The 27,750-nt window shown below is 35.6% G+C and overlaps 4 protein-coding genes across 5 annotated transcripts; 3 read left to right on the top strand and 1 right to left on the bottom strand.

The window, feature by feature from the left end:
- The first annotated feature begins 1,357 nt into the window (after window positions 1-1,357).
- LOC149011767 (sister chromatid cohesion protein PDS5 homolog C-like) lies at window positions 1,358-2,209 on the top strand. The gene has a single exon (XM_089162755.1). The coding sequence runs from the start codon at window positions 1,358-1,360 to the stop codon at window positions 2,207-2,209; it is 852 nt and encodes a 283-aa protein (XP_089018881.1).
- A 4,515-nt stretch (window positions 2,210-6,724) lies between these two features.
- On the bottom strand, window positions 6,725-7,159 carry LOC149011766 (uncharacterized). The gene has a single exon (XM_089162754.1). It carries the CDS (start codon window positions 7,157-7,159, stop codon window positions 6,725-6,727), a length of 435 nt encoding a protein of 144 aa, XP_089018880.1.
- Window positions 7,160-9,518: 2,359 nt separating this feature from the next.
- Window positions 9,519-13,798, top strand: LOC149011765 (U-box domain-containing protein 34-like). 2 transcript variants are annotated; one of them, XM_089161427.1, is made up of 4 exons: window positions 9,519-10,340; window positions 10,852-11,643; window positions 12,428-12,542; window positions 13,300-13,798. In XM_089161427.1, exons 1-4 carry the CDS (start codon window positions 9,936-9,938, stop codon window positions 13,362-13,364), a joined length of 1,377 nt encoding a protein of 458 aa, XP_089017553.1. In that variant the 5' UTR covers window positions 9,519-9,935; the 3' UTR covers window positions 13,365-13,798. The 2 variants fall into 2 exon arrangements, with proteins under 2 accessions (XP_089017553.1, XP_089017552.1); XM_089161426.1 differs by having other exon boundaries at window positions 13,288-13,798.
- A 12,099-nt stretch (window positions 13,799-25,897) lies between these two features.
- LOC149011764 (NDR1/HIN1-like protein 13) lies at window positions 25,898-26,542 on the top strand. The gene has a single exon (XM_089162752.1). It carries the CDS (start codon window positions 25,898-25,900, stop codon window positions 26,540-26,542), a length of 645 nt encoding a protein of 214 aa, XP_089018878.1.
- Window positions 26,543-27,750: the final 1,208 nt, after the last annotated feature.

Raw genomic sequence — 27,750 nt, 5'->3', positions numbered from 1 at the left:
TACACTTATATGAAATTATATATTACCCTTAACGAGGGAAAAATTTAATCCAAATTAAAAGAAAAAATTGTCATCTTAGTAGCCCTCAATCCAGTAATAAATGGTTATTCAAAATTATTCAGATTGAATCTACTCACAGAATCAGGATAACCAAACAGTTTTTTCAGACATATTCACTTTCGGTAATCGGGGCAACCGAGCAGCTTTTTCGACAGATTCACTTCTCGGGGAATTAGGGTAACCAAACAGGGGTTTTTATGAATATGATTCTACATAACCTAATTCCACAGACTCATGATTCCCTCAAAGCGGATTCCGGTGGAATTGCGGAACCAAACGCCTCTTAAAAGGCTAAATGCAAATCAAATCGAAGATAACAAAAAGAAGAAGAAAGAGTGAACGTACAGATAATATCTGATGTTGGAGAAGATTTAGATACCTGATTGTAGAGAAGATTTAGGAATAAACCTCTAACATTTAGCTTTTGAAGTTTTCCCTAAGAAAGAAGAGTAAAGAGAAAAGAAATAGAAAAATATTTAGTAATAAATTCCTAACTTTCATATTGGAAATGCCCATGTGGCCCTGTGTAACCCTACGCAACATCAAAGCCATTTTACCAGCTTGACCTGTGTAATTCTACGCAACATCAAAGCCATTTTACCACGTTGCCCTGTGTAACTCTACTCAACATCAAAGCCATTTTACCAGGTTGCGTCACAAATAGAGGAGTTAGAAAAGGATTTTTAAGATCCATAACTAATTCTAAACTTACCCAAAGGATGGACAAAAGTGCAGCCAACTGGAGGATAAAATGAAGAACAAGGTGGCTCTAATCCACAAGGAACCAGAAGAAAAATAAAAATAAAAATAGAAAACCTATGTGAATAATTGTTAGTATAGAAACTCCACAGACCACAATCATCTTCTCTCTCTTATGTGACTATTCCTAAGATCCTTTCTTTTGGCTTTGGGTAAACTATTAATATTTTTTTTGGGGTCAGAAAAAGTATTCATGAAACTTAATTTATTATATTTTACGTCTCAGTTTAATATTGTATTTTTACAAATAAAAAATCATTTGGTTTGATTTTTGTACTTCTCATTCTATATCTATTTAACGAGAAAAAGAGGGAAAATTCAAATAAACGTTAACAGGAAACAGAAACCCCACCGGTTCCGGCGGAGCCAAGAACACCTGGATTCTTTCTTTTCGGGATTCTTGTTAATTTTCTTTTTAAAGCCCTAGCAGGGTTGTTTTAGTTTCGTCGTCGTCGATCTTATTCTGGTTTTCTAGGGTTTTTGTGTTCTTGAACTTGTAGTTTACCTCCAAGCTTTCAAGGATCTGGAACGGGAAGAAATGGTGTTTACGGTAAGATTGCTCGTAGAACATCTGAACGAAGCTTGGGAGATACTCCTTCTTCCTCCTGCTGATGTCGATCAACTCCTCTCTCTTCTTGATCAAGTGGAGTGTTGCCTTTCATGGATAGACCAAAGCCCACCAAAACCAATTGAAATTCCCCTTGGCCGCTTGAAGGAGGTACTGATTGCTGACCATCTTATGAGACATTCGGATATTGACGTCAAAATTGCAGTTGCCTCTTGCATTAGTGAGGTCATAAGAATATCAGCACCAGTTACTCCTTGCGGTGATGAAAAAATGAAAAAGGTATTTCGGTTGATTGTTGATGCGTTTGAGAAATTATCTGATACTTCTAGTTATTCATATTTTACGAGAGTCCGGATTCTTGAATTCATGGCAATGTTTCAATCATGTGTTCTAATGGTGGATATTCAATGTGATGCCATGATTCTTGAGATGTTCCAACATTTCTTGAATTCCATAAGGGATTATCACCCGGAATATGTCTTCTCTAACATGGAGAAAATTATGACCCTCATGTTAAAGGAAAGTGATGATGTGTCTGTCGATCTTCTTTCCCCACTCTTAGATAGTCTCCTGATGAAAGATAAGGATGTTTTGCCAATTAGGCAAAAACTTGCTAAGAAAGTAATTGAGAACTGTGTTACTACGCTTAAACGGGATATGATTCACCATGAGACAGTTGTTGCTACTGAATGCAATGAAGCCAAGGAAAATGCATCAGGTGAACTTCCTGCAAATGAGAGCAAATCGTTGGGGAAGTCTGGATTGAAAGCGACTGGTTCTGGATTGCTGGGTCTTGCAACGGATAGGTCTTCCAATCAGTGACGAGGAATAATGATGCTCAAATTGGAAATGCCGATTCTTTAATTCCAAGCTTTCCCCATAAGAACCCTGGTTACACCCGTCATATTACTAATCAAGCTGAATCTACTGATAGAGCACTGAAGATGGTGGTCAAACCAGAAACACGGCCAGATCAAGCTACACTGAAAGCAAGAGGTAGGTGACTTATTTTTTGATGATTTCTGCACAAGGTTCTATTGGACATATTATTCTATTCTGTGTAGAATCTTCCATTATACTTTTTCTTTGTTTGTTTAGTTTCTTTCATTAATCTTTTATTGCTCTAGATATTTAATTGCCTTGTATTAGGATATTAATGTGGATCATAAGCTCATATGCACCCCTAGTAACATGTGACAAAATCAGCCCATCAAGGTTGTGGGAGGCGACTGCTGTGAGAGGCAGCCTAGTCCTCTGATGTTTGAAGCTTTTGTTGGTTCATTGGATGGCCTTGCTCTAAAAACAAGCATCAATGAAGAAGGAAGAAAAAAAGACAAAAAGAAGAGTGTCATTGCCAACATATGCCTTCTTCTGGAATTCTTCCTAGAAGATCTCCTTGGCTCATCAAGTAGAGAGATTTAGTCTTGATGCTGTGACAGTTTTAGAAAGTATAATTTATTTCAATTAGGTAGCTCCTACTTTCAGTTTGCTACTATTTTGGTCACTTAGCTTTTATTTTGTGATTTCTTGATTCTTCAAGTTTTATCTTGGAAACCTCTGGCTAAGCTATAGATTGTAATAAAAAAAAAATTAGAATTGAAGTAATTGATTTTGTGTCCTCATAACTTCAGTTTTGCAGTAAAATCCATGTTCAACAGCTGAGATAGCTGTAGTGTGATACCTAAGACTGAGATATCCATCCCTTACTCCTTTCTTTTTATATTTTTTTAGTTTATTATTTTTTCTAATCTTTTATGTTCTTACTTCATATATGGGGGGGGGGGGAAGAGAAGAACAAAAAGTTTCAGTTACATTACGTTTGTTCATCCGTATTTTTCTTTTTGGATGAACAAAATTTATCCTTATTGTTTTGATCCTGGCTGCAATCGATCTAGCACTGGTTTCCCTGTTTGTGTTCGAGTTTTGCATTAATCTTGAAGATTTTTTTCATGGAAAAATCTTCTCCATTGCTTTTATATTTTAATCTTGTATTGACAATGGAATCATTCATTGAACTATGGTCACAAAATATTGTTTCCTACATGGCATCTGCAGTTAACTGGACTTTGATCTTCTGAGTTCATCACTGCAGCCATGAGCAGTGGGACTGCGGTTTCATACCCATGTGCAGGTCCTTATATGGCCACATCCAGTGGTTTTCTGGCAATTGTGATCTCTTGAGACTTTCTCCCTTATTTTATTTTACATACGTGACCTTTATTCCTACTTCACCATATCTGGAAACTGAGTTTATGGGTTTTCAATTTCATTTCATTGGCTGACATTGAATACAAATTTAATTAGAAGCATTTTAGGCAGTTTGAGGATCTGTGAATCCTCACATAGTTCCCCTTGTAATGAATCATATCTTTTCCAGTTATTCTTTTTGGGTCTAATATCTGTCTCAGTCAATCTAAAAGCTTATGTTTTATTTAATTTCTACTATTTTGCTGCAATGTGTCATAGTTTGGAGTGAATCAGGAAATTCTTTAGGATGATATCATTATTGTCTAATCATTTGATGTTTCTCTACCACAGAGGTCCAGAATCCACCACAGAGAAGTTTTGGCAGTTCCAATAGCAGAGGTACTTGTTAAACTAGATCTACTGCCTGCTACCAGTGGATATGCAATGAAGACCATAAACCAACTTGGTTCCTTTTATGTTTTTGTATATTTTTCTCTTGCATGGGTTAATGCTAAGGAGAGATTGCCTTTGATTGAAGCATGGGAAAAAATATCAAAGATGACAGCAGAAAACAAGTAAGACATTTTGAGCTTCTTTTCTTGAGTTCCTTCATCTGAGTTAGCACATCTATTTGGTGAGGTTGCTTTGACTTCTAAGAGTGAGTCTCAGTCTAGTGTTATGATTGCTGATTCTGTGTTGGGAACGTTATTAAGTAAACAATCCTTATGATGGAGCCAAGACAATAGCAACATTATAACTAGTCCTCATGCTTTATGGACAGACATTTTCAACTACACTACAATGCCCTGGGCAATCTATTATAAAAAACATAAATGTTTTAGGCTCTCAAATTTTACCTCCAGTCTTCATTTGTCTATCTGAAAACTGGCAATAATGCCCTGAATCTTCTTTGCTGACTTGGTTCAAAATCCCAACTTTGATGGTTAACCATCTAACATAGCACAGGTGATCAACTGAAAAAAAAGTTTTACCTATCAACTGATTTTAATTGAGATGATAATTGGAAATAAAAAATATTGACTCAGAAAGCAGGTTTAAAATTCTGAACTTTGTTAGAATGGTATTTCTGCTCCTGTTAGCATTTTGAACTCTGTTGAGCATGCTACTAATCTACTTTTATTAACAGGGCTGATAAAAATCTGTATGCCATTGAATCATGGGGGGAATAGCAAGAAAGAAGCATTGAAGCTAAGCTGAAAAGGATTGAGGTAAACAAGTTTCCATTTCTTGAGTTTCATGAAATGTTTTTGCAAAGGCCTCCTTCTGCATACCATGCTTGTGCAATCAAGTACAGAACCTATGTGCTATCAATGGTCTCCACCTAGACACTGGTTTCGAGTCTGGAAATAAACCTTTCAGCAAAACCAATGGTAAGGCAGTGTACATAAAGATCCCCCCCTTCTCCTGCAATGGTGGGAACCTTGAGCACTGGGTATACCATTTTGATCTTGACTTAGAATTTGGATTTATTCAACAAGTAAGCATGGGTCTATCCGATCCACTGAGCTACCCCTGGGCACAGCTTTGAATCCTTTTCTCTGTTAATCCTTTGGGAAGCTGGTGTTGGCTTCGATAGGAATCTGAATGGGCATATGTTTAGCTTGTTAAATCACAAAGTCAAGCCTATGTGCTTCTTTACATGGCATTGTCATTTAGCATATCATGCACTGCTAATGCCAGAACTCTGCTGAGGAGATCGTTCAGGTTGATTACCTAGTCGTCCTACAGATTTTCCTCCAACTAATTGTACAATGCTTTCATCCGTGGCCCCCAAATGTCAGAACTGTTTTTTAACCCCCCCCCCTTTCAGGGAGCTGGTGTTGGCTTCGATGGGAACCTGATTGGAGTTAAGTTTACCTTGTTAAATCACAAAGCCATCCTTAATTGCATATACCTGAAGAAGAAAACTAGGAAAGAGACTCCGTTGAGGAGATCATTCAGGTTGATGTTGATTACTTCTCGTGCAGGGTTCTAGTCAAACTAATTGTACAATGCTTTCATCTGGCCCTCCCAAATGTCAACAGTTTTTTTTTTCATACAAATAACTTTTTCTCAAAATTTTTGAACCATACATACACAAATGGTAGTATTAAAGGTGCCATGAATCATTTGCATTGAGTTCATATTACCTTGACAAAGACCTTGTGGGATACAGGAACAACCGGAAAAGAAGGCCGAGTATGTAGAGTAAATGATCCAAGCCAAGCCGTGGAGAAAAACTGTGGTGGATTTCATGAAGGAAGATGAAGAAAAGAGGGCAATGATCCGAGTCATGTATGGAGAATATATTCTCAAAGCAGAGGTGATTGCTGCAAAGTATCGAGCATCTCAGATCACACCAATAACATAGTTCGAACCCAGGTTTTTTGACTCGTTTTTTGAGTAGAGAATAACTGAAGTTAGTAAATAATTGTTCAGAGTAGAAGTTCCCACATCTTCTCTCCCTATTGTGACTAGTCTCTTAGACCTGATTTGCTGCCTCTTGTGGCTTTCTCAAAAGAGCTGATTTACATTTCAATTTAGCATGGTGATTTTTAATTCACAAACTGTTTGATTTGATTTTCATACCTCATTCCAAATGAATTGTGCAGAGCAATGAAGCCTCCCCCAGTAAACATCTTGTGCTCCTCGTCGGGTGAGGGGAACCCTACAAACCCTAAAGTAGAGAGAAAAGGTCTTCATTGGGTTTTTAAGTCAAAGTCAAACAGATAACATTAAATAGGTCAACCAAAACCATTACTACTTCTAGAGTTCTAAGAAGGCTAATGCGTTAATTTGACTACTCTGTTGGCAATTGGATTAGTTTTCCTCCTGTTAGATTGATGGTCTCTATAAAATGGAGTTTGATTGCTGAACAAGTTTATATAATGGCTACCTTCTCTCTACCGTGACAAAAATGGGGTCATTGGTATGAGAATTAGAGTTGATCAAACCACCATCCAAGGGATAGCGAATGATTCAAGTATTATTAGGTGAAGAAATTGTACAATAATTCAAGTATTATTAGGTTATGAAAGGAGAATCCAAAAGGATCATACAAAAGAACATAGATTGAGTAACTTAATACAACATTGATATTATAGCTGATAATCAAAAGATCTTCAGGGAGAAACTGTAGATAAGTATGGTTTACTTTTGGAGATGAGCTTTCTTTTCTTCTTCGGTCATGAAAGAGGTGATGGGAAAGGACTTGCTAACTCCAACTGATGTCTTGAAAGTGATATTGTCACCATCGATGGACATCTCGACTACAGAAACCCACACCATCAGGGGAGTCTTGGCCTTGGATCCTGTCATCTTCTTCATCTTTCCCTTCTCAACATATGCTGTGGTCTCGGCAGCATAGCTATTCTTGGATTTGGTCGCTGGATTGAAGGACTCATAGGGAGCCTTGCATTTCCACCACACGAAGCCAGTGGATCTCACCCTTCCACATTCTACCAGCTCTCCATTGGGAGCTACACCACTGGGAAACCCAAGCTCTTTCAAAAGATCCATTGAAAATTGACCACAGGCTTCCTTTCCACGGACGATTTCAGCCCCAGCTCTCTCATCAGTAGCCATGATTAGCTAGTAAATAAAACGTAAAGAGATTGATAGCAAGAAAACTCTTCAACTCCGCAACTGCTCAAAAGGGGCTATGCTGACTATTGTGGATGTGAATTCTGAGCAGATGGCTATCTATATATACAATAACTACAGGTGGGAAGGTGACCTTGTCTTTCCATCTCCGCCGATGATGACATGTTCCAAAGACAAGGTTGACGGCTACCGAACCTTCCATTAGGGAAAGAAGTCTTCATTCTTAATTAATGGTTTTATGATTTTGTTTGGTCAACCTAGGAATTGGATTACTTTCTCTACTGGTAGTCAGAATTGCCAAATTAGAAGTCAATCTTATGCTACTGCCTAACTACCTGGAAAGAATTTTTAAGCATTGGTTCTGTGTAACTTCTTCTGGGGAACAAAACTCATTTTATGGGATAGATTAGTTGCATTTAATAGCACAAATTTTTTCCTAACCAGCAAGTTTGAAAACAAATATATCTCTCAACCATTATCAAGTTTCCACCTCTTTTTTCTTTTATTACAAGTTTGCTCTTATGAATCCCAACCAGCCTTGAGCCTGAAGAGGACCTTGGATGGTTTTATATTCTACAAACTATTCCATACGCAAATGGTTAATACCAAATCAAAAGCTAAAATGAATAAAACTGGTAGAAAAATGGATATGTATGTAAATTAATTTCAATATTTATGAACAAATTTTTTGTTGGAGGGGAAGTTGTTACCATGGTAAAAAATTCGAGGGAAACTCAAGTTTCGACCAGGTGAAAATGGGAAACTTAGGTGGAAACTTGGGAAATTTCGAGGAAACCGAGGACTTTTCCGTACAAGTTTCGACAGGTTTTAGAGAGTATTTTGGGGTGGGATCCTGTATTTAAGCTAATTAGAGTATAAATAATACATTTGTTGTATTTTGCTAAAAAAATCAATGTAGATATGTCATTCAATGTACATAACATCAATGTACAGTTGTCCAAAAAGTACATTATAAACTTAACTACTTAAGCACATAACATTCAATATATAATTTATAACTTCAAAATAGTTGACAATAAAAGGAAAATACAACTTAGTGTTAAGAGGAGTGCCAAGAGTGGATTCATCCCGTGAGCTGAGTAGTACTATGCCTGTAACATCCTCTCCTCCAATCAACGAACATAGACATCCCATGACATTTTATGCCTATAGTTGTCAAGTTAATCGACAATTGTAACTTTATGAGTTTGGTCATCAATATGCTTAAGATAACCAACCTGAGGGAATACGCACTTTGGATAGGGTCCTGATGGAGGGGGTATTTGTAGTGGGTATTTGGGGAAACATGAAATAAACAAAAAAATTAAAAATTTGGGAAAGCTACAAAATTTACAGGAAATAGTCCCAAGTTTCCACAAAATTTGAGAATTTTTTTTCCTCATGAACCAACCGGGTTTAAGGGTTGAACCAACCGGTCTAACTGGGGTTGAACCAAGTTTCGACAAGTTTTGACGAAATTTCATTTCGATGTTCGAAACCGAGGACTTTTTCGGTCCTCATGAGTTTCTTTCGCATTTTCCAAAATGGGAAATTTCGTGAAAATTTCACAAGTTTCGATGGAAGTTTGTTCTATGGTTGTTACAAAAATAGGAGAATGAGGTTATGAATAGGAATGGAATTTTTTTTTTTGCAGCAAAGCTCATAATCTCTTGATCCTCGCTCACCATATAAAGCGGTAAGATTTTCTAAGAACTCAATTTATCTTCAAATTTGTTGGTTATCTTCATTATTCGCTTTAAAAATTATTCTTATTTGTTTGGTTATTAAAGATTTTCTAAATTTGGAATGTTTGGATAGTTTGGGGTGGCCCAAATGGAGGCTTTTCCAGGCGCCACTTTCTAGTGTGGAAACACTTGTACCCATGAATTTTTTTTTATCCCGGATACTGCCAGTTCAATATTTTGCACAGAATTCTGATTGGAGTTTTCTGGAAAAAGCTGAACAACGTTCCCACCATGGACCCTTCTCAGTAGGCAACCAAACAGTCCTAAAATGATAGTTTTGTTGTGATTTTTGTTGCTGAAGGGAATGAGCTTCTACCTCAGTGGCAGGCTCTTATACAGTTTGAGTCTAGCATAACTTGAAGGAAGTGAAAGTATATTAACCTACTTCCCCACCATTATTGAAGTAGTAGTGCTACTGTAGCATAGTTTTAAGTATGGCCTGGTGAGTCCATTGCTGCTTCTGTCTGAATCAATGTAACCTTGTACAGCCATGCTCTATGGTCTACAACCAAAATGATAACAGTTGGGGTTGGTGGCACAAAAATAGGGGGCAGGGGATGGAGAGGATGAAAAAGTGTATCAAAAGAAAGTGGGAATTTATTTGAGAGTGCTCTATATCCTGCTGTTGGGTACAGCCTTTTCTCTTACGTGTTAATTTTTCTAATAAAGCAAGTTGATGGGTGCATCTTTGCGAAAATATTGACCACTTGTCTTGCAGTATTATTAATTATTGGAGTTTATGTTGGTAATGGAAACATCATCATAGTTACCTTATAGGTTTCTTTAAGGATGTCAAATTTTAGACTTTAGAGACCTCAAAAAAAAAAATGGGAGACTAATTTTATATTACATATGATTGGACTGTGATTTTTCACAGCTTATATGAGGTGAGGACTTGCATAATTAATATTCATTTTGGTCATATGGTGTAGTCTTACCAACGCAAAGAGTGAGGGGAACAAATAGTTAAGTTGATATTTGGATTTCAGGCTAAAGAGATACATCAATGGAAGATGGAAGAACGTCAGAAATTAGAGGAAGCCAGGCTTGCAGGAGAAACAGCTCGTGCAATTGCTGAGATGGAAAAAGCAAAATGCAGAGCTGCTATTGAAGCTGCCCAAGCTGCACGAAAGCTAGCAGAAAGGGAAGCAAGTAGGAGAAGACATGCAGAATTGAAGGCCAAACAGGAAGCAGAGGAAAAGATGAAAGCACTATCTAAATTGCAAAGCAATGATGTGAGGTATAGAAAATATACCATTGAGGAGATTGAACTTGCAACTCAACATTTCAAAGAAAGCTTTAAGATTGGTGAAGGAGGATATGGCCCTGTTTATAAAGGCAGGCTTGATCACACACCTGTTGCTATCAAGGTTCTCAGGCCAGACGCTCAAAAAGGGAGGCAGCAATTCCAACAAGAGGTACATTTATACCCTTTTTTTCTCATATAGTAATTACTGTATTAACAGGATAACTCATCATCCAGTTTGGTTTTCCTCTCATCAAACTGCTTCAACTTTACATGATGGAGTACATATTTCTTTGTCTGTGACATGGTGAAGGAAATCCATGAATTTGCCATGATAGTTACTCTGCTAATTTCTTCAAAGGTCAAGCAAAGCTTTCTGGGTTCCTTAAAGGCGTTCATCCAAGTGCAATGATGGCCATCGGGGAAGGAATTCCTCCTCTACTGTGGCATGGAAAATTCAGTCTTTGTACCATTTGGGTTGGGGGAGGACTCCTTTACCCACCATTGTGATCTCATTATCTCTCCCACGCTCATTGATGTTCCAAGAACCCTATCCAAGCATAAAAAATTGTGGATGACAAAGATTCTCTTCATCATGGGTGAAAGAAAATATGGTCCTGCTTTCATATATTCATTGTCAAAAGTATCTTCAGATTCTTACAGTTGTGAATATGAACATGCAGGTAGAGGTATTGAGCTGCATCAGGCACCCAAACATGGTTCTACTCTTAGGCGCCTGCCCAGAATACGGATGCTTGGTATATGAGTACCTGCAAAATGGCAGCTTAGAAGACAGGCTTTTCCGAAAGGGAAACACTACACCAATCCCATGGGGCCTACGATTTAAGATTGCTGCAGAAATTGCTATGGGGCTTCACTTTCTCCACCAAACCAAACCAGAACCCCTTGTGCATAGGGACCTCAAACCTGCAAATATCCTCCTTGACCGTAACTATGTAAGCAAGATCAGTGATGTTGGGCTAGCGCGATTAGTCCCTCCTTCTGTTGCTGACAGTGTGACCCAGTATCGCATGACATCAGCAGCAGGAACTTTCTGTTACATAGATCCTGAGTATCAGAAAACAGGAATGTTGTGTATCAAATCAGATGTCTATTCCTTGGGGATAATGTTGCTTCAGATCATCACTGCTATGCCTGCCATGGGTCTCTCACATAAGGTAGAGAAAGCCATTGAGAATGGAGTCTTTAAAGACTTGCTAGATCCAACAGTGCCAGATTGGCCTGTAGAAGAGGCTCTGGAGTTTGCTAAGATCGCTCTAAAGTGTGCTGAGCTTCAGAGGAAAGATAGACCAGACTTGGGTGCTGTGGTTTTGCCCATTTTGAACCGGCTAAGAGATCTCGGATCCTGCAAAACTGAAACCAAGTGGGGTACTAGCTCTTCTAGTGATCTCAAGTATGGGCTACCTTCTTACAGAAAGATTACCCAATCATCATTAAGATTCTCCAGGGTTCAGGTGAGACTTATTGAAATAAATCTAGGTTTAAAAGATCCAGACTCAAAATCAGGATCATTCTTGGTCGTTTCCAATTTGGATTAGATCAGAAATGAAGAGGGTTAGCGGGAAATTGATCAGGAATGAGATCAGATTGACCAATGCACATCAACTAGAATCAGAATAAGCCTTGGCCAATTCTGATCTGAATTGTTCAATCTAACTCATCCAATCCTGATTCTAGAAATATGGGATTGAGTTTTCCTTCTTTTGTGGGTAGAGAGAATTCTTCCACTGAGGAATCAGACCAAATATGCTCAGCCCTGTTTAAAAGATTGGAATCAGGAAATATGCATCAACTAGAATCAGGATTAGGCCTTGGACGATTCTGATTTGCTTTGTCCAATCTAACTTATCCAATACTGATTCTAGAAACTTTTTATTAAGCTTTCCTTCTTTTGTGGGAAGAGAGAATTCCTTTACCATGGGTGATGTGATCCTATGAGTAGACTTCTCTGTCGTCATGAGCCCTCTATTATACAGTGTTAATATCCTTCTCACCCTTAATATAATGGTCAAGATCTTTATTCCCTGTTCATCATGGGTGAGTTGCATATGTTGGAATAAGAGAATATAAATACAAGACCCACCGTTACTTATGTGGGAAGGGTATAAAAGAATCTGTTGCAGGGCAATGCAAAAATATTTTTCCCCCCTAAATAAGAACACGAAAGTTGATGTGTCATATTTGACTCCTCCTGATACTAAAAACCTTCTATATGTTGCTGCGATTACACATTATCAGGAATTTTCGAGGAGCAGTATGAATGTTTCACAAGCAAGTGATTTCCCTTCAAGTCCACGACATATAAATGGAAGAGGAAGATTACCGAACAGCAGGCTAGGTGCAGCAGATGAGAGTAAGTGAACATTAACATAATGCTCAGGTTGATTTTCTGTGTTTATTATGCTCTTATTATTATTATTTTTAGTTTCTTTCCATTTTGGCCCATTTTTAAGAAATGTCATGGTGAAAAAGTTACATGATTAGCTAGTTTTGGTTTGTTTGTTTTGTTTTTTGTTTTTTGTTTTTTTTAATATATATATTTTTTAAAAGCACAAGCAGCCGTCCAGTGTTCTAGTTAACAAAACTGAACAAAAACAAGTTTGAGTTTACAAAACTAACAAAACCAGTGGAGATATTCCTTCTTTTGACCTTGCTAATTGATTTTCCCTTCCGATGTTCACAAACACTGCTTGACGATGCAAATGATGGAGAATCTAAATGCTAAGCATCATTGAGGGTTTTGATTTTCTTCACTTCCTTCTATCAATCATCTAGTTCTTTAAGGATTAACAATAGGAGGCATAACATCACATGTCTTGCTCTTCTTCAAGTGTTTTTTCTCTTCCTTCAAACACGATTTGAGCAGTGGATTAATTGCATGGTTCATGTTCATGAGATTAGCAATTTTGTTAAGTCTGATATCATTGATTTCTTACATGTCAAGTCCTTTGGTGTTTGACTGAAGCAGATGAAAATGGTGGGATGAGAATGTTGCCTGTGTTCGATGACTTTACACTATTCTGCATTGATTAAGAGTTTCTTATTCTAAAAGTAAAATTTACAAAACTATATTTTGGTTTTCTTCTTCATCTACTTAGTTCACTGGTTAGGTTCACCGGGATCACCTACAGAAAGATGTTCGATGCGCAGCCCGATATCGTCTCCTCAGCGATGAAAAAGTTGGGTTACGGTGATGTGATGGCCATCGATGGCAGATTCCAATGTTGGCGAAGGTGGAGGATGAGAGTGAAAATGTCTAAGGGGAAGAAGATATGCCATTTTGGTTAGTTTTGTAAATCCAAACTTGTTTTTGTTTAGTTTTGTGAACTGAAACATTGGATGGATGGCTGTCTTTGTCAAAACAAAGCTAAAACTAGCTCCTCATGTAATTTTCCCATAATCTTCTTCATGGGTAGAACGTTCTGAATCTGTGAAGAGGGCATGTAAGAATCTGCGAAGAGGCCATGTACAAAGTTTGGATAACTTCTGTAATACTGATTCAGGAGGTCAGAGATAGTTGGCATATGAGAGGTGAGAGACACCATTGCACTTGGCCTTTCGGCCGTGTGACCTATAATTAATGCATCCATGTTCCTGTATATCTCTTCTTCGTCCCTTTTTTCATATTTATTTCTTTTTTTATGGCTTTCCTCTTCACATTCTATCATCTTGGTTTAGTCACCTACACTGAATGTTTTGTCTATGGCGGTGCAACCATGATTTTGGAAAAAAACTAATCAAGATGAATTACACAGGTGCAAGTCTTGTCCTGGTGGCCCTGACCCATCCTGTGCCCAAATGGTGCTTGGGCTCGAGATTTTAGGGTCAAGGGTGGGCTTGGAATTATTGTTTGTACCATTTTGGCTTTAATATTAGTTCTGATTTAGATTTAGATTTTGATTATGACCTTGATTTTGTCCTTGATCCTAGTCCTAATTTTTGTGACTCTGATTTTGGCCCTAATCAAGATCTTAATTTTCACCTTAATATTAACCTATATGTTAATATTGATCCAAACATTAAAAATGGGAGATTTATACCCGTTTGGTTGGGTGAATCTCGTGCATCTGTAGATTTATAGGTATGAGGTGAAATCCAGAAATTTCATCCCTACTATAAAAGGATTAAACATTTGAACCATGACTCCATAAATGTTTTTTCAGGATGAATATTTAGATTTCATTACAAAGATTTAGGTTAACCAAACAGTTAATTTTATGAAACATGACTCCATTAATTTGAAATCTCTAGATTTTTGAAATCTTCAAACTTAAAGTAAGGGCCTATTTGGTTACATGAGTCTGGAGATTTCAAATATCTAGAGATTTCAAATCTATAGATTTCAATTCTATGGAGTTATAATTTATAAAATTAGATGTTTGGTTGTAGAATGAAATATGTGGATTCATCCTAAAAAACTATTTGATCGACGTGATTTTTGTGGACGTGCAAATGTATAGCTTTTTTGAAATCTCTGGATTTCACCCCAAACAAAAAAAAACAATAATCTGATCCGTTTTAGTGTAAAAGGTGAATCTCTAGATTTCATGAATCTAGAGATTTTTACAACCAAACGGGTATAATTCTCAGATTCATGAATCCAGAGATTTGAAATCTCTGGATTCATGTAACCAAACAGGCCCTAAGGCATTTTGATTTAATAATTTAATAAACATAAATGATTTATTTTTTACTTTATTTGTAATTTTGCAATAAACACATATATCTTTTGATGTTGAAAGTAAATGATTTATTTTTAATTTTTAATATGTTACGATTAAAACAGATTTATTTTCTTTTTTAGGTCATCAATGATAAAAACAACTAGGGCAAATAACACATAGACTCTTGTGTTTGTAATTAAAAAAAAAAAAAAAAAAAAAATCCTTTTTGCCATCTTTAAGATTTCCTTGGGTAGAAATTTAAGATTTTTTTCTTCGATGTATTATATATTGGTTAGACATATTTTAAAATTAGAATAATGAGAATTTTAAAAATTATATTACATTAAATATGAATTTTTTTTCAAATTTTTATATATATATTAGATAGTTCATATTTGAACATGTTAGATTTAAAATTAACACAAGTTAGATTATGTATATCTAAATTATTATATGATTTAAATTTTATCACATATAGTAGGTGTCAATAAAACCCTGATGACCTAGCCTGGCCTGATCTGAGCCCCATTTTTTAAACCCGAAGGGTGGGCTTGGGTTAGAAAAATGATCACAACTATAACATCAATGCAAGATTGGTTAGTTGGTAAGAGCATTCCTTGTTTTGTTTCTTAAAAAGTTGAGATAGGCTATTTGGATTGGGTTGTGGCTTAGGTTTTAATTTCAATTTTTGAGATCCGTTTAGGGTTCAAGACTGGCCTAGCGACAGGGGATAAGGCCAATTAGGGCTACGACCAACTATTCTGACACAGTCCAATCAAGGTAGGAATAGACTTGACTTGTTTCTGAAGGGTTCAGGGTCAGGGACAAGAATTGGCCCAAAGCCTTGTTACAACCCTAAGATGAAAGCATCCAGGGAAAAAAAGAAAGAAAGAAAGAAAGAAAGAAAGAAAACCATTAATGCAGAGAACTCCAGCCACCAAGAGCAGGGTTGATGAGAGTTATAATGTTCAAAATCAGCCTGTTTTGGCTGGAATGCTCTTTCGAGAATGTAATGCAATAATATGTAGAACGTAAATAAAGATCATGAAAGATTACTCACCTCCAATCTACCCAAGTTTTTGATTTTCTGCAACTCTGGTGATACAACTCCTTTTTTTTCTTCCCCTCTTCAACAAGCCTTGATCACTGATACAAATGCAGCAGAGCATCAGTCAGAGAGGTCTCAAAAGTTTCCCAAGATTTCTCAATGACAATGGTTGAGAATGTTCACGGTCAATAACTGCTCACAATGGATTAGTTTTAGTCTCTGTGGTTGCTTGACTCCATCCACAACTGCTGTCACACTTTATTTACTTAAAAATATGGAATTGCCGGGATTTGGATTTGGATCTTGGATTCAGTTCATGGGATTGTTACCGGGCATCAGCGGTCACCATATAATTATGGGATAATTATTGTTGGTACTTTAGCTTAATTATTATTTTATTAATTATTAATTCAATTTTATATGTTGTTTGTAATTAATGATGCCACTGCTATTAAATTTTATTAGTTAAGTGATGACATGACATCTTCGATTTATTCAAAAGTTTAAAATAACTTTGAAACTTTAATTACTTAATTACTTATATTAAGTTATATTACTATCCCTACTAATTAGGGGGGAAAAAGATTAACCATAATCCTAAACTTTTCTTATCAAAATAATAAAAAAAAAGAAATCTAAAATGACGAGAATACAAGGATAAAATTGGTATTTTTTAATTAGTTTCTTTTAAGTTTCCTCTTACAAAATTAGCCACTCAATGTTTCACTTTACAAAATTAACCAAAACTGAGTTTGCATTTACGAAACTAGTCAAAATATTGATTTTTCATCTCTTTGGATATTTTTTACCCCTAAAATTGATCACTTCGAGCGAGAAAATCACTATTTTGTTTAGAAAGAAAAAGTCATTATTTTTTTATACCCTTTGGACATTTTCACCCCTATGCATGTACGGTCAATTTTAAGGGTAAAAATGTCCAAAGAGATGAAAAAACACTACTTTGGCTAGTTTTGTAATTGCAAACTCAGTTTTAGCTAGTTTTATAAAATGAAACATTGAGTGGCTATTTTTGTAAGGGGAAACTTGAAAGCAACTAATCACGTGATTTTCCCTTATTTTTTGGCTTCTTAATTCTAGAAGGGCTAAACATACATTAAACATCAAACCATAATGGTCTACTAGCTAGGTATATGATTGGTTTAGTTGAGATCAACATCGCTTGATGGGAGGAATGTGGAAGGATAGCGGTAAAGTATTGTATTTTTCTCATATCCTTTCATCACACATGTAAGAGGAACATTTGCACATTGATACAGCGGATCATAAAACGCTTGGAGGTGGATTCTATAAAAAATGTGGTGAAGAGGTGTGAAGGGAATGCAATCTTATACCCGTTCAAGCTCATAATTTTGCCTTGTATTCCTTAATCTTTAAATTCCAGCTAGTTTGGTTGACAACAAAAACTAGATCACAAAAATCACAAATTGAGCTAAAGAGTTGAACAATAGTTGATGATTTCTTTTCGTATAAGATTTTTTTTCGACTCACAAACCTGAGCTTAATTTGTCGGACACCTCTAGAAGTTAAGTCCGATTTAGAAACAATAACGTCGAAGATCAGAAACTTAGAACTACGATGCTAAAAAGGATAGCAATATATGAGAGAGACAAAATCCTCTCAGGATTATAGATACTCATAAATGGACCTTTCATAGAGAAGTATATTATATATATGAGAGAAACACAAACTTCTTTCCATTTAAACTCGTACCTTTGCCTTGGATTCATTGGGCTATGTTTGGTTCTACAATTCTCTAGAATCGGCTTCCATAATGATGATTCTATTTTTAAAAAATCATTTGGCTAAAAAAGTGATTCAAAATCCACTTAAGTCCATGTATTTTAGTATAAATCAGGTGATTCTATAGAAAACACCTCAATAGCTAGTTTCAATTTAGAATCACCAAAATAAAGCATTATAAGTTAAGAGGAAGAAAATGGGGTAACTTCTTCATGTTCTCCTCTCCGAGCCGTGAGATTTTTTCATCATGTTCATTCCCTCCGCTTATATCTTTCTTTTTTTTCCCCTTTTGTTTTGGGTTCTTGCTTTCCTAATCTTCCAAGGAGTTCGTCTTTTGTTTTTTTCGTTGTGGATTGATCGTCTGCCATCCATGATCCTTTTGAGAAGAATCGGATCAAGGCGAGAAAGTTGTTTTATTTGCTTTAACCATTTACAATCGAAATTTCCCTGTGTGAAGAACAACCAGTTTTCAAGAAACAGCCTTATTTTTGGGTTCTCAGAACCTGGTTTTCCCTATTCGGTAATGGGTAGTTCTTGTGACAGAGCATTAGGGTTTTTGAAAATCCTTTTTCTCATTGTGACGACCTTGTTCGCCATTTTTTTTTTGGTTCGATGACCTTGTTCGGCATTCACAACCTGGTTTTTGCTTGGACTTTGAAACAAATCAACACCAACCCTTCAAATTCTGGAAACAGAATATTACATTTATTACCAATTATATGGAAATCACTCTTGCGAGATGTAAGCATTAACTACATTTTCTTTGTCAATGCAAAGTTGGTAGAGTGGTAAGATCCATACTTCTCAATGGAGTGGTCATGGGTTCATGGGTTTGACCCGTGCGAGCGACAAAGCTCCCCCTAAGGATGTAATCGAGGTGCGCACAAACTGACCCGAATGAACCTTAAACTCCAAAAAAAGAAAACAAAAGAGCTTTCTCTATTGATGGCTGAAATTCTAATTAGTTATTTTTCCTTAAATTTTGTTATTCTTTTGTAATGGAGTGCTGTTGATTTTCAAAGAATGTGTAATTGAAGAAAATTATTTCAGAAAAGTTGATCACAAATCAAGTCAATCAAGTAGTTTTGTAGGGAGATTCACTTATTAGAATCAAAGTAACTTAATGATTTTTCAAACAAAATTGGGAGAACCAAATAGGTTTTTCATTATAGATATGACCCTACAAAACTTAATTCTACCGAATCATGATTCCTTATAAACGTGATTATAATATTGCCTCTAAGGAATTACAAAACCAAACACAACCAGTCTTTTGTGTTCCAGCCAAGTTGCCGGCTAAAACGAGATTAGTTGATGCTTTTGTTTGGTGAAAGACATTTGGGTTATAAAACTTGGTCGGAAATTTCTTTAGTTCAGTGCAATTATTTAGCTTGAAACAATGGTCGTTAGATCGAGATCTCGATCGAAATTTCAATCTCAATTATTGAAAAACAAGTGATCAAGATTTTGATCACGATCAACATGCGGAATCTTTAGTGGCCCCTGGGACTTTGCAACCAATATTGATTTAAGAAAAAACATATGATTCGGTGTAATGGAGTTATTTGTTCACAACCTTGTACAAATTACGGTTCACTGCAACTTTCATAAATTGGGTTTCAAGGTGCGTTACCAATCCCAGCTTTGTGGTATTCATGAATGGTGCTTAGTCTCCTCGGTTTTATGCTAATAGAGGGTTGCGCCAAGGGTGCCCCCATGTCACCAATGCTTTTCAACATTGTCTAGCAAACTTTCACGGATTCTTTAGCCAAGGCTGCATCTCATGGTAATTTTGATTGTTATGCTCATTGTGAAGGATTGAAGACGTCCTCTGTTTGCTTTGTAGACGATTTGTTCATTTTTTGGGCTCAAACATAAAAAAAATGCTGTTGTTATGAAGGATTTGTTTGACGCCTTCTCTTCCCAGTCAGGCTTGTCTATTAATCAAGAAAAACTCAGATTTTTTTTTCATAATCCCATTCCAGAGGTTATGGAAGAGTTTAATAAGTCCTTGGGTTTCTCTATTGGTACATTTCTAGTCAAATATTATATATATATGAGGGAAACACAAACTTCTTCCCATTTAGACTCCACCTTTGCCTTGGATTCCTTAGGCTATGTTTGGTTCCACAATTCCCTAGAACCGGCTTCCATAATGATGATTCTAATTTAAGAAAACCATTTGGGTAAAAAGTGATTCGATATCCACATAAGTCTATGGAATAGTGTGATTCCATATTTTAGTGCAAATTAGGTGATTCTATGGAAAGCACCTCAATAGGTAATTTCCATTTAGAATCACCATAATAAAGCATTATAACAGGAAAAAAAGGAGGGAGGGGGAAACTTCTTTGTCTTATTCTCTGCAAGCCCTAGTGTGAAACTTTTTCGTCATGCTCAGTCCTCCGCTGAAATCTTTCTTTTTTGCCTTTTTTGGATTTGGATTCTTTGTTTCCTAATCTTCCAAGGAGTTCGTCTTTTGTGAAGAATTGAATCACGACAAGAAAGTTGTTTATATTTGTTGCTTTAACCATTTACGATCGAAATTTCCTTGTTTGAAGAACAATTGGTTTTCAAGAAACAACCTTCTTTTTGGGTTGAACCTGGCTTTTACTGTTCGGCATCCATTACCGAATAGTTCTTGTGGCTAGACTTGTAAATGGATAGCTGAAATCCGGCTCCGCATTCACATTCTTATTCATTTAAGGGTGTCCGTATCCAAAAATTTTCTTACTGGAAAATATCCGTATTCATCCGCTAAGCAACTTGATTCGGATTTGAATAGTTGCTTATCGGAGCGGATAATAATCAGATAAAAAAATTATCTAGATAGAGCGGTTAAAAGCCCAACTTCCCAGTCGGAGGTCTTGGGTTTGCATCCATTCGGCGGCACCTATATTAGTAATATTCCCCCCACCCTATATATAAACTCTTCGGATTAAAAAAAAAAAAAAGTATTCAACATTTTTTTCTTTGAATAGGGATGATAATCAGATTCGGAAACCGAGAATCGGTAACTAGATAATAGGATTCGAAAATCGGAAATCATCCGGTTAGAATAAAGTATTAAACACTTTTCTCAACAAAAGAGGTTAATAATTAGATTCGGAAACCAATAATCAATAATCAGAAATTGAAAATTGAAAAAAAAAAGGTGACAATCACCAATCAATAATTGGATAGTTTATTGGATCAGATTATTATCGGATATTTGATAAAGTTCCGCATTCGAATTCAGATGTCGTCTCTAAATTTCTGCCCGATTTGGACTCGGATTTGGATGATAGCGTATCTGAACCGAATCCTATTCGTTTTACGGTCTACTTGTGGTAGAGCATTAGGGTTTTCCAAAATAGTGATAATCCTTTTTTGCTTGATGACCTTATTCGGCATTCACAACCTGGTTTTTGCTTGGACTTTGAAACAAATCAACACCAATCCTTAAAATTTTGGAAACAGAATATTATATTTATTGCCAATGGTGGGTTAGTAAAGCAATTAAAGGCCCAACCTCCCACTGGGAGGTCTTGGGTTTGCACCCATTCGGCTGCAATAATATTTTCATTCCCATTTTGGTACGTAAGAAACTCTTAATAAAAATAAAAAAGAAATATTACATTTATTACCAATTATGTGGAAACCACTATTGCGAGATGTAAGCACTAACTACATTTTCTTTGTGTTGACTGGTGACAATTTAGTAGGAAGCTTTCTCTACTATTGGCTGAAATTCTAATTAGTTATTCTTTCCTTAAATTTTTGTTATTCTTTTCTTTCAGTAATGGAGTGCCGTTGATTTTCAAAAAGTTGTTCCAAAATTCTTTGAGATAGCTACATGTTGAAACCAGCAACCATAACCATATTCCCTATCGTTAGAAAATTTCAACAAATGCGAATAATTATAGCAGTACGATTTTCAAGATCAAGAATGTGTATTTGAAAATTATTTTAAAAAAGTTGATCACAAATCAAGTCAATCGAGTAGTTTTTCAAGGAGATTTAGTTATTAGAATCAAAGTAATTAAATGGTTTTTCAAATAAAATCTGGAGAACTAAATAGTTTTTTCATTATGAATATGACCCGACAAAACTTAATTCTACCAAATCATGATTCCTTATAAATGTGATTCTAATGTTGACTCTAAGGAATTACAAAACCAAACACAACCAGTCTTCTGTGTTTCAGCCAGGTTGACTGCTAAAACGAGATCAGTTGATACTTTTGTTTTGGTGAAAGACATTTGGCTTATAAAACTTGCTTCAGTTTAGTGCAATTGTTCAACTTGAAACAATGACCTTCGGATTGAGATCTAGGTCAAAATTTCTATATCAATTTTTTAAAAACAAGCAGGTAGGATTTCGATCATGATGAATAGAAGCAATATAGCTATTAATTTATCCAAATTAAAACTGAACCTTACTTTGATTTGATTTGACATATAAGAAAACCAATTCAGGTTAACTGAAAACTAAATTAGTCAAACAAATACAGACTCCCATAACCATAACTTCAGCTAAGAAAGTGAAGGATTTGATTTTCTCTACTATGAGTGTGACAGTTCAAAAATTGAAACGTTACACCATTTTGTCACATTTGAAAAGTTCAAACGTTCAAACGTTCAAGGTGGTAAATACAAAGCTTTTGGAAAATCGAGAACACAGTGACCATTGAAATTGGAAGCATCTCTGTCTCCTTTACAGCAACATCCCACTTCACCTTTCTTCACGAGAATGAAAAAGAAACTGTCACTTTTTCAAAAGGCATGGCACCATGATTGATGCATTTCGAAGAAGGGGTTTTGAGTAAAGGCACAAGGAGTGACAAAGAAAGGTTTTTACAGTTCAAGAGACTGCAATTTGAAATGGGTAATGGGAAGAGATTGGTATCTCTAAGAAGAAAAAGACTTTCATGGCTTCTGTGGATGATTGAAGTCTTAACAGTGGTGATGATGATCTCGTTTTTGCAGGCAACAATGGCGGATGATAATACTGCAATACCCTCAACAGGTTTGCTATGTTTTAGTAACTGTGCAACATGTCCACTCATCTGTTCACCATCTCCACCGCTAGTAACTTCTTTGCCACCACCACTGCCACTACCGCCGCCGCCTCCATCACCACCAGCTTCACCTTTGTACTCTTATATCCCACTTACACCACCACCTCCTTTAACACCTACAGATTACTATTCACCACCCCAATCATACAATCTTCCTGAGTCACCACCAGCTTCACCTTCGTACTCTTATTTCCCTCTTGCACCACCACCTCCGCCGCCCTCAAGTTATCTGAACACGGTGCCGTTTGCTCCATCTCCGCCGAGCAATGGACCTCATGACTACTCATATCCTTACTATTTCTACTATGCCTCCATGGGTACTTGCCTTTCCCTTCCAGCTTTCTTCTTTAAAGTCTTTCTAACTCTACTTTGTTTGGGCTTAGTTTTCCCTTTTTGTTGACAAGTTGTACAGGGTTAGTGTTTGATGCAGTGTTGTTACATGAAGTTCTATTCTCTGCAATGTCTAAGATTTAGGGTTTCCTATGTATAATGTTAGATTCTTAAACTAAACAAAAGATGCATCTTTTTTATTTTTATTTTTATTCTTCTTCCTCCATAGTGTAATTTACATGTATTTGTTAGATTTGTTCTTATTCTGATGTTTCTCTGTGATGGAAACCAGCATATTTTTTTTTGGGTCAAAAGAAACTTGCAGGTTCCACTGATCACTTAAGGACTGATACATGCATGTCTCTTCCCATCTCAAGGAAAATGCAATTAAAAATTTTTAATTTCTCATTCTTATTCAACCTATTTTTAGTTTTGGTCTTTTTAAACAGTCATGAACAAGGAAGATTAAAGAATTTTCCCAAAGATTTGTGCCATCATCCGTGTTCCAATCCAAGTTTTCACCCAAAAAAAAAAACACATATTTCATTAATCCAAAGTTTGTTCAAATGGAGCATTAATAAATTGCATATTCCCCATCACCATTATTGCAACAAGTATTTTTTTTCTTCCTGTCCGAATTTGCACGCCAATTGGCAAAAGATTAACGCTTCATAGTATGGGATTCACATCCTTTGTAATTCCTTTTCCTGTAATTCCCTGTAATTCCCTTATAGGATTGTGTCATGTGACATTTAAGTAATCCAATGATTACCCAACAAGCTAGAGTTTAAATAAAATTCAAATTTATGGGTGGATTTAAATAAAATTCAAATTTAGTTTAAATTAAATAACCTTTGGATTACTTAAATGTCACGTGGCACAATCCTATGAGGGAATTACAGAGAATTGTAAGGAAAGGAACTACAGAGGATGGTGGACCGAAGATCAAGAGAATGGAACTTTTTGTGCCAAATACAATCCCTATTCTATGTATAAATTATATATAAAAGTTACCTTGAAGATTTGATTGTAGTACGCATAAGCTGGTCAGATGAACCTTATATATAAAAGGGAAAAAAAAAAGAAGAATAAGAAAGCAGATAATCTTTTCTTGAGACGAGTGTGTTCTGATTCTTCATTACAAGAGAGGCTAAGTTGTGTTACATTAGTGCCTTCCTTGAGGCAATGTTAGAATTATTTGATGGCAACGGATCAGGGAAAGGCATCATTTGATTTACTTAATTACAAGTCAAACAATTTTAGAAAGTATAATCCAAATGCTTAAAGTCAAACACCTTGCTTAATTTTTTTGTATCATAATAAAAATTTAAAATATAAAAATGGTGATTCAATTGATCGATTTTTTTCGAAGAATAAATCAACTGAAGAAACAAAAACATAAAAACAGCTTTACCTCTAAATATTCTTAAAAAAATAAAGGAATAGGGACGGAGCCAAGATTGAACATTGGGCGACCGAATATATACGGGCCAATGCGGGACCTACTGTGGGTCCCATCTCAGAATATATTATTATATTATGATGTGTGGTCCACAGTAAAAAATTAGGTAAATTAATAGGAGGACTAAAACATAGATAATACAATTATAAGTAAATAAATTATAAAAAATAAATTAAAATAAAGTAAGGTGAAAAATAAATTGTGGGAAAAAAACTTTAAAATATCATGAAAAAAATAGGTGAAAAAGAAATTGTGGGAGAAATTATAGGAAAAAAGATAGATTTGAAGTCTATTAATTAAATATATTATAAAAACTCAATGTATCATAAATTAATTAAAAAAAATCAATGATTATGATTAGATATAATATATTAATGACATAAATTTAAATATCCAACTAACTATTAGTAAGAATCTAAACTTTATGATAAAGTTTAGGGATTCAAAAATAAAATTAAATGATTACAATTAAATATGATAAAATTGATGGCTGAAATTCTAAACAAGATTTAAATTTTCATTAATAAGAAATGAGAATTTAGGAGAAAGTGTAAGGATTAAAAAATAAATAAAAATCAATGATTATGATTAGATCTGATAAAATCAATGGCTGAATTCTAACAAGATTTAAATTGTTATTAGTAGAATCAAAATTTTAAGAGAAAGAAAAAACAACAACATAAAAAAAAATAAAATTATGCTTTATGAAAAGAATACTAAAAAAATCGTGAGTGTGAGAGAGAGAAAGAGATAATTTGAGAAACAGAGAGTGAATACCTGATGTAGAGAAGATTTAAGAAAATTCCGAAGTTTGCTAACTACTCCAATATTTTGGGAGCGTGTGAGAAAAAAAAAAGAGAACAAATAGGAATAAAAGAGATAGGAGATTGACGAGAGATTAAATAGGAGAGAATACATAGAGAGAAATTCATGGATCATGAGTTAGTTTTTAATTAGAATTTAACATTTTATTTAGTTTTAATGACAACCATTAGATAATGATTAAGAATTACATTTGTACCCATCATCTTTATCTTAAATTTTAATTTTTAATTTTTAGAAGGGGCTAAATAGTGGTATTTCACATGTAAAGTTAAAAAAATCAAGAAAAAAAAAAACAAGGATATTTAAAATTTCAAAAAATCCGCCCCCGGCCCCAACCGGATAGGAAAGTCATGGAAACAAATTTCAATTGAAAAATGGAGTACGTGCAAGTCAACTAATTGGTAACCCAAATTTTTTGTTTAAAAAAAAAAAAAAAACAGTTAATTTGGGCAACCAAAATCCTAATATTATAAATAAGAATTTATTTTGAACAGAGTTGTACACCTGCAACCGGATCCACACCTTCAACCCAATAAAAAAGTTGAGAAACCTTGCAAAAATGGCGGAAACTTTCAATGTTCTGTTACCTGGTGGCACCCCTGCTATGACTACTCGCCGCCGCCGCCGCTGCTGCAGTTGTCGGTGTTGCTTTCGTCTCTGCCAGATTTTTGGCATCATCTTCATCCTTAGCTTCGCCGTCACCCTTATCGTCATTTGCTATGGGAATCCATCGCCAATCACTTATTCAGTCGATGACGTCTCTGTGAAGGGCTTGAATTTGACCCTAGGAGGAGGTGGAGCTCTTAATGAGACTTTCCATTCTGAGTTCGATATCACAATCTCGGCTAACAACACTAGCCCCAAGATTGGAATCAGTTATCTATCAGGCAGTTCTGTTGCGGTTTATCTCTCTAATCTGCTACTCACCAATGGAACTATGCCTGTGTTTTATCAACCAGCACAGAACGTCACCGTTTTCACTGTCAACACAACAGGAGCTGCGCTTCACAAATTCTGGGTTACCAAAGAAATTGGACGGAAGATACCTTTGGTGGTGGACATTAATGTTCCTGTGATGTTGCAGCTTGCACCAAACTTTGGTGCTCTAAGGAGGAATGCTGTGAACTGCCATGTTCTTATCGACGGTCTTGAAAATGCTAACATTGTATCAAAAAAGTGCAGTGCTAGTCTGCTAAGATGGTAGTCTATTATTTTTTCATTTTATCTACCCTTTTGTATACTTTGTAAATAATTTGTGATTTCTCATCAAAGTGAGTTGAAGCTGGTCTCTACCTATAATGGCTATTCAATAATTTCTCAAACCAGTAAGTGCTAATTAAAGCTAGTCTCAAATCTCTAAATGAGTTTTTGTTTCAATAACTCACGTCTCAAATTATTAGCTAGTCTCAATAATTTCCCTGAAAACCTAATAATTTCTTTTTAAGTAATCTCAACAATGATGAGAAGGGCTAATAATTAATTGTCCATTCTCACTTGGTTTGCAATGGTTGGTGGTTTGATGTTTTATTCCTGGTCTGATCTTCTTGAACTAGAGCTAATCATTTATTGGTTGGACCAGGTGTATATATATGTATTTTATGTCGGTTCATTTCATTTATACAAGGCTTTCGATTTTTGAGGATTTAGAATCTTACAGAGGTTTAATTAAGGTTCGGGGCTTCTTCACTCTTCTCTCTTGGTATTCGATGATTCCGATGATTCCGACGGGATTCTTGGCTCTGATCCATCAGAAATCATGGGGCTTTGAGGTCTAGGGCATATACCTATATATGTTTGGTTGTGATCTTGAGCATGTACTTGTACTTGTACTTGTATCTTACCTATTATAGTGAAATTGAACTCTACTTGAGCTCTAGAAATGTAAGCCATATTGGCCGAACTCCGTCATTGAAGTCTTCATGTTTCCCTCTCTTTTGGTTTATTGTTGTTCAATCTCACACCAGATTAATCACCAAGTCACAATAGTAGTATAAAAGCCATGATTAGGGCTCAATTTTTAGTGAAATCAAAGGAATTTCTTGCAATATATCCCCGTGAGTGTCTGATAGGTTATTGTTTTTCGATTCTTGGCATTTTGGTTGAATTATTGATATCTATTGCTTATTGTTAATTTGATTTGATAGTTTCTTGTGCAATATGGTTTGGCCAGATTGATTGTCATACATATAGTTAATAATCTTGTCATTGTTTCATTAATTTGTTAACAATAACGTTATGCTATTATTGATTTGTGTAAGTTCTTGGGAATCTGGTTCGGCTAGTGTCTTAGATCATATGTGGTTGTCAAATTTTTGCCATAATTGCCTTGTTTGATGCCGTGTGATAATTTGATATATGTTATAAATAATATTGATTGTGGATATCCATCACCTCCAAATAGACAATACTTTC

This window comes from Hakea prostrata, chromosome 7 (genome assembly GCF_041222555.1).
Source record: "Hakea prostrata isolate BN-2017 chromosome 7, UWA_Hpros_2, whole genome shotgun sequence".
In the NCBI taxonomy this organism is placed as follows: domain Eukaryota; kingdom Viridiplantae; phylum Streptophyta; class Magnoliopsida; order Proteales; family Proteaceae; genus Hakea; species Hakea prostrata.
Note: the sequence above shows the minus strand (reverse complement) of the source record. Positions and strands in the feature narration are given on the sequence as shown.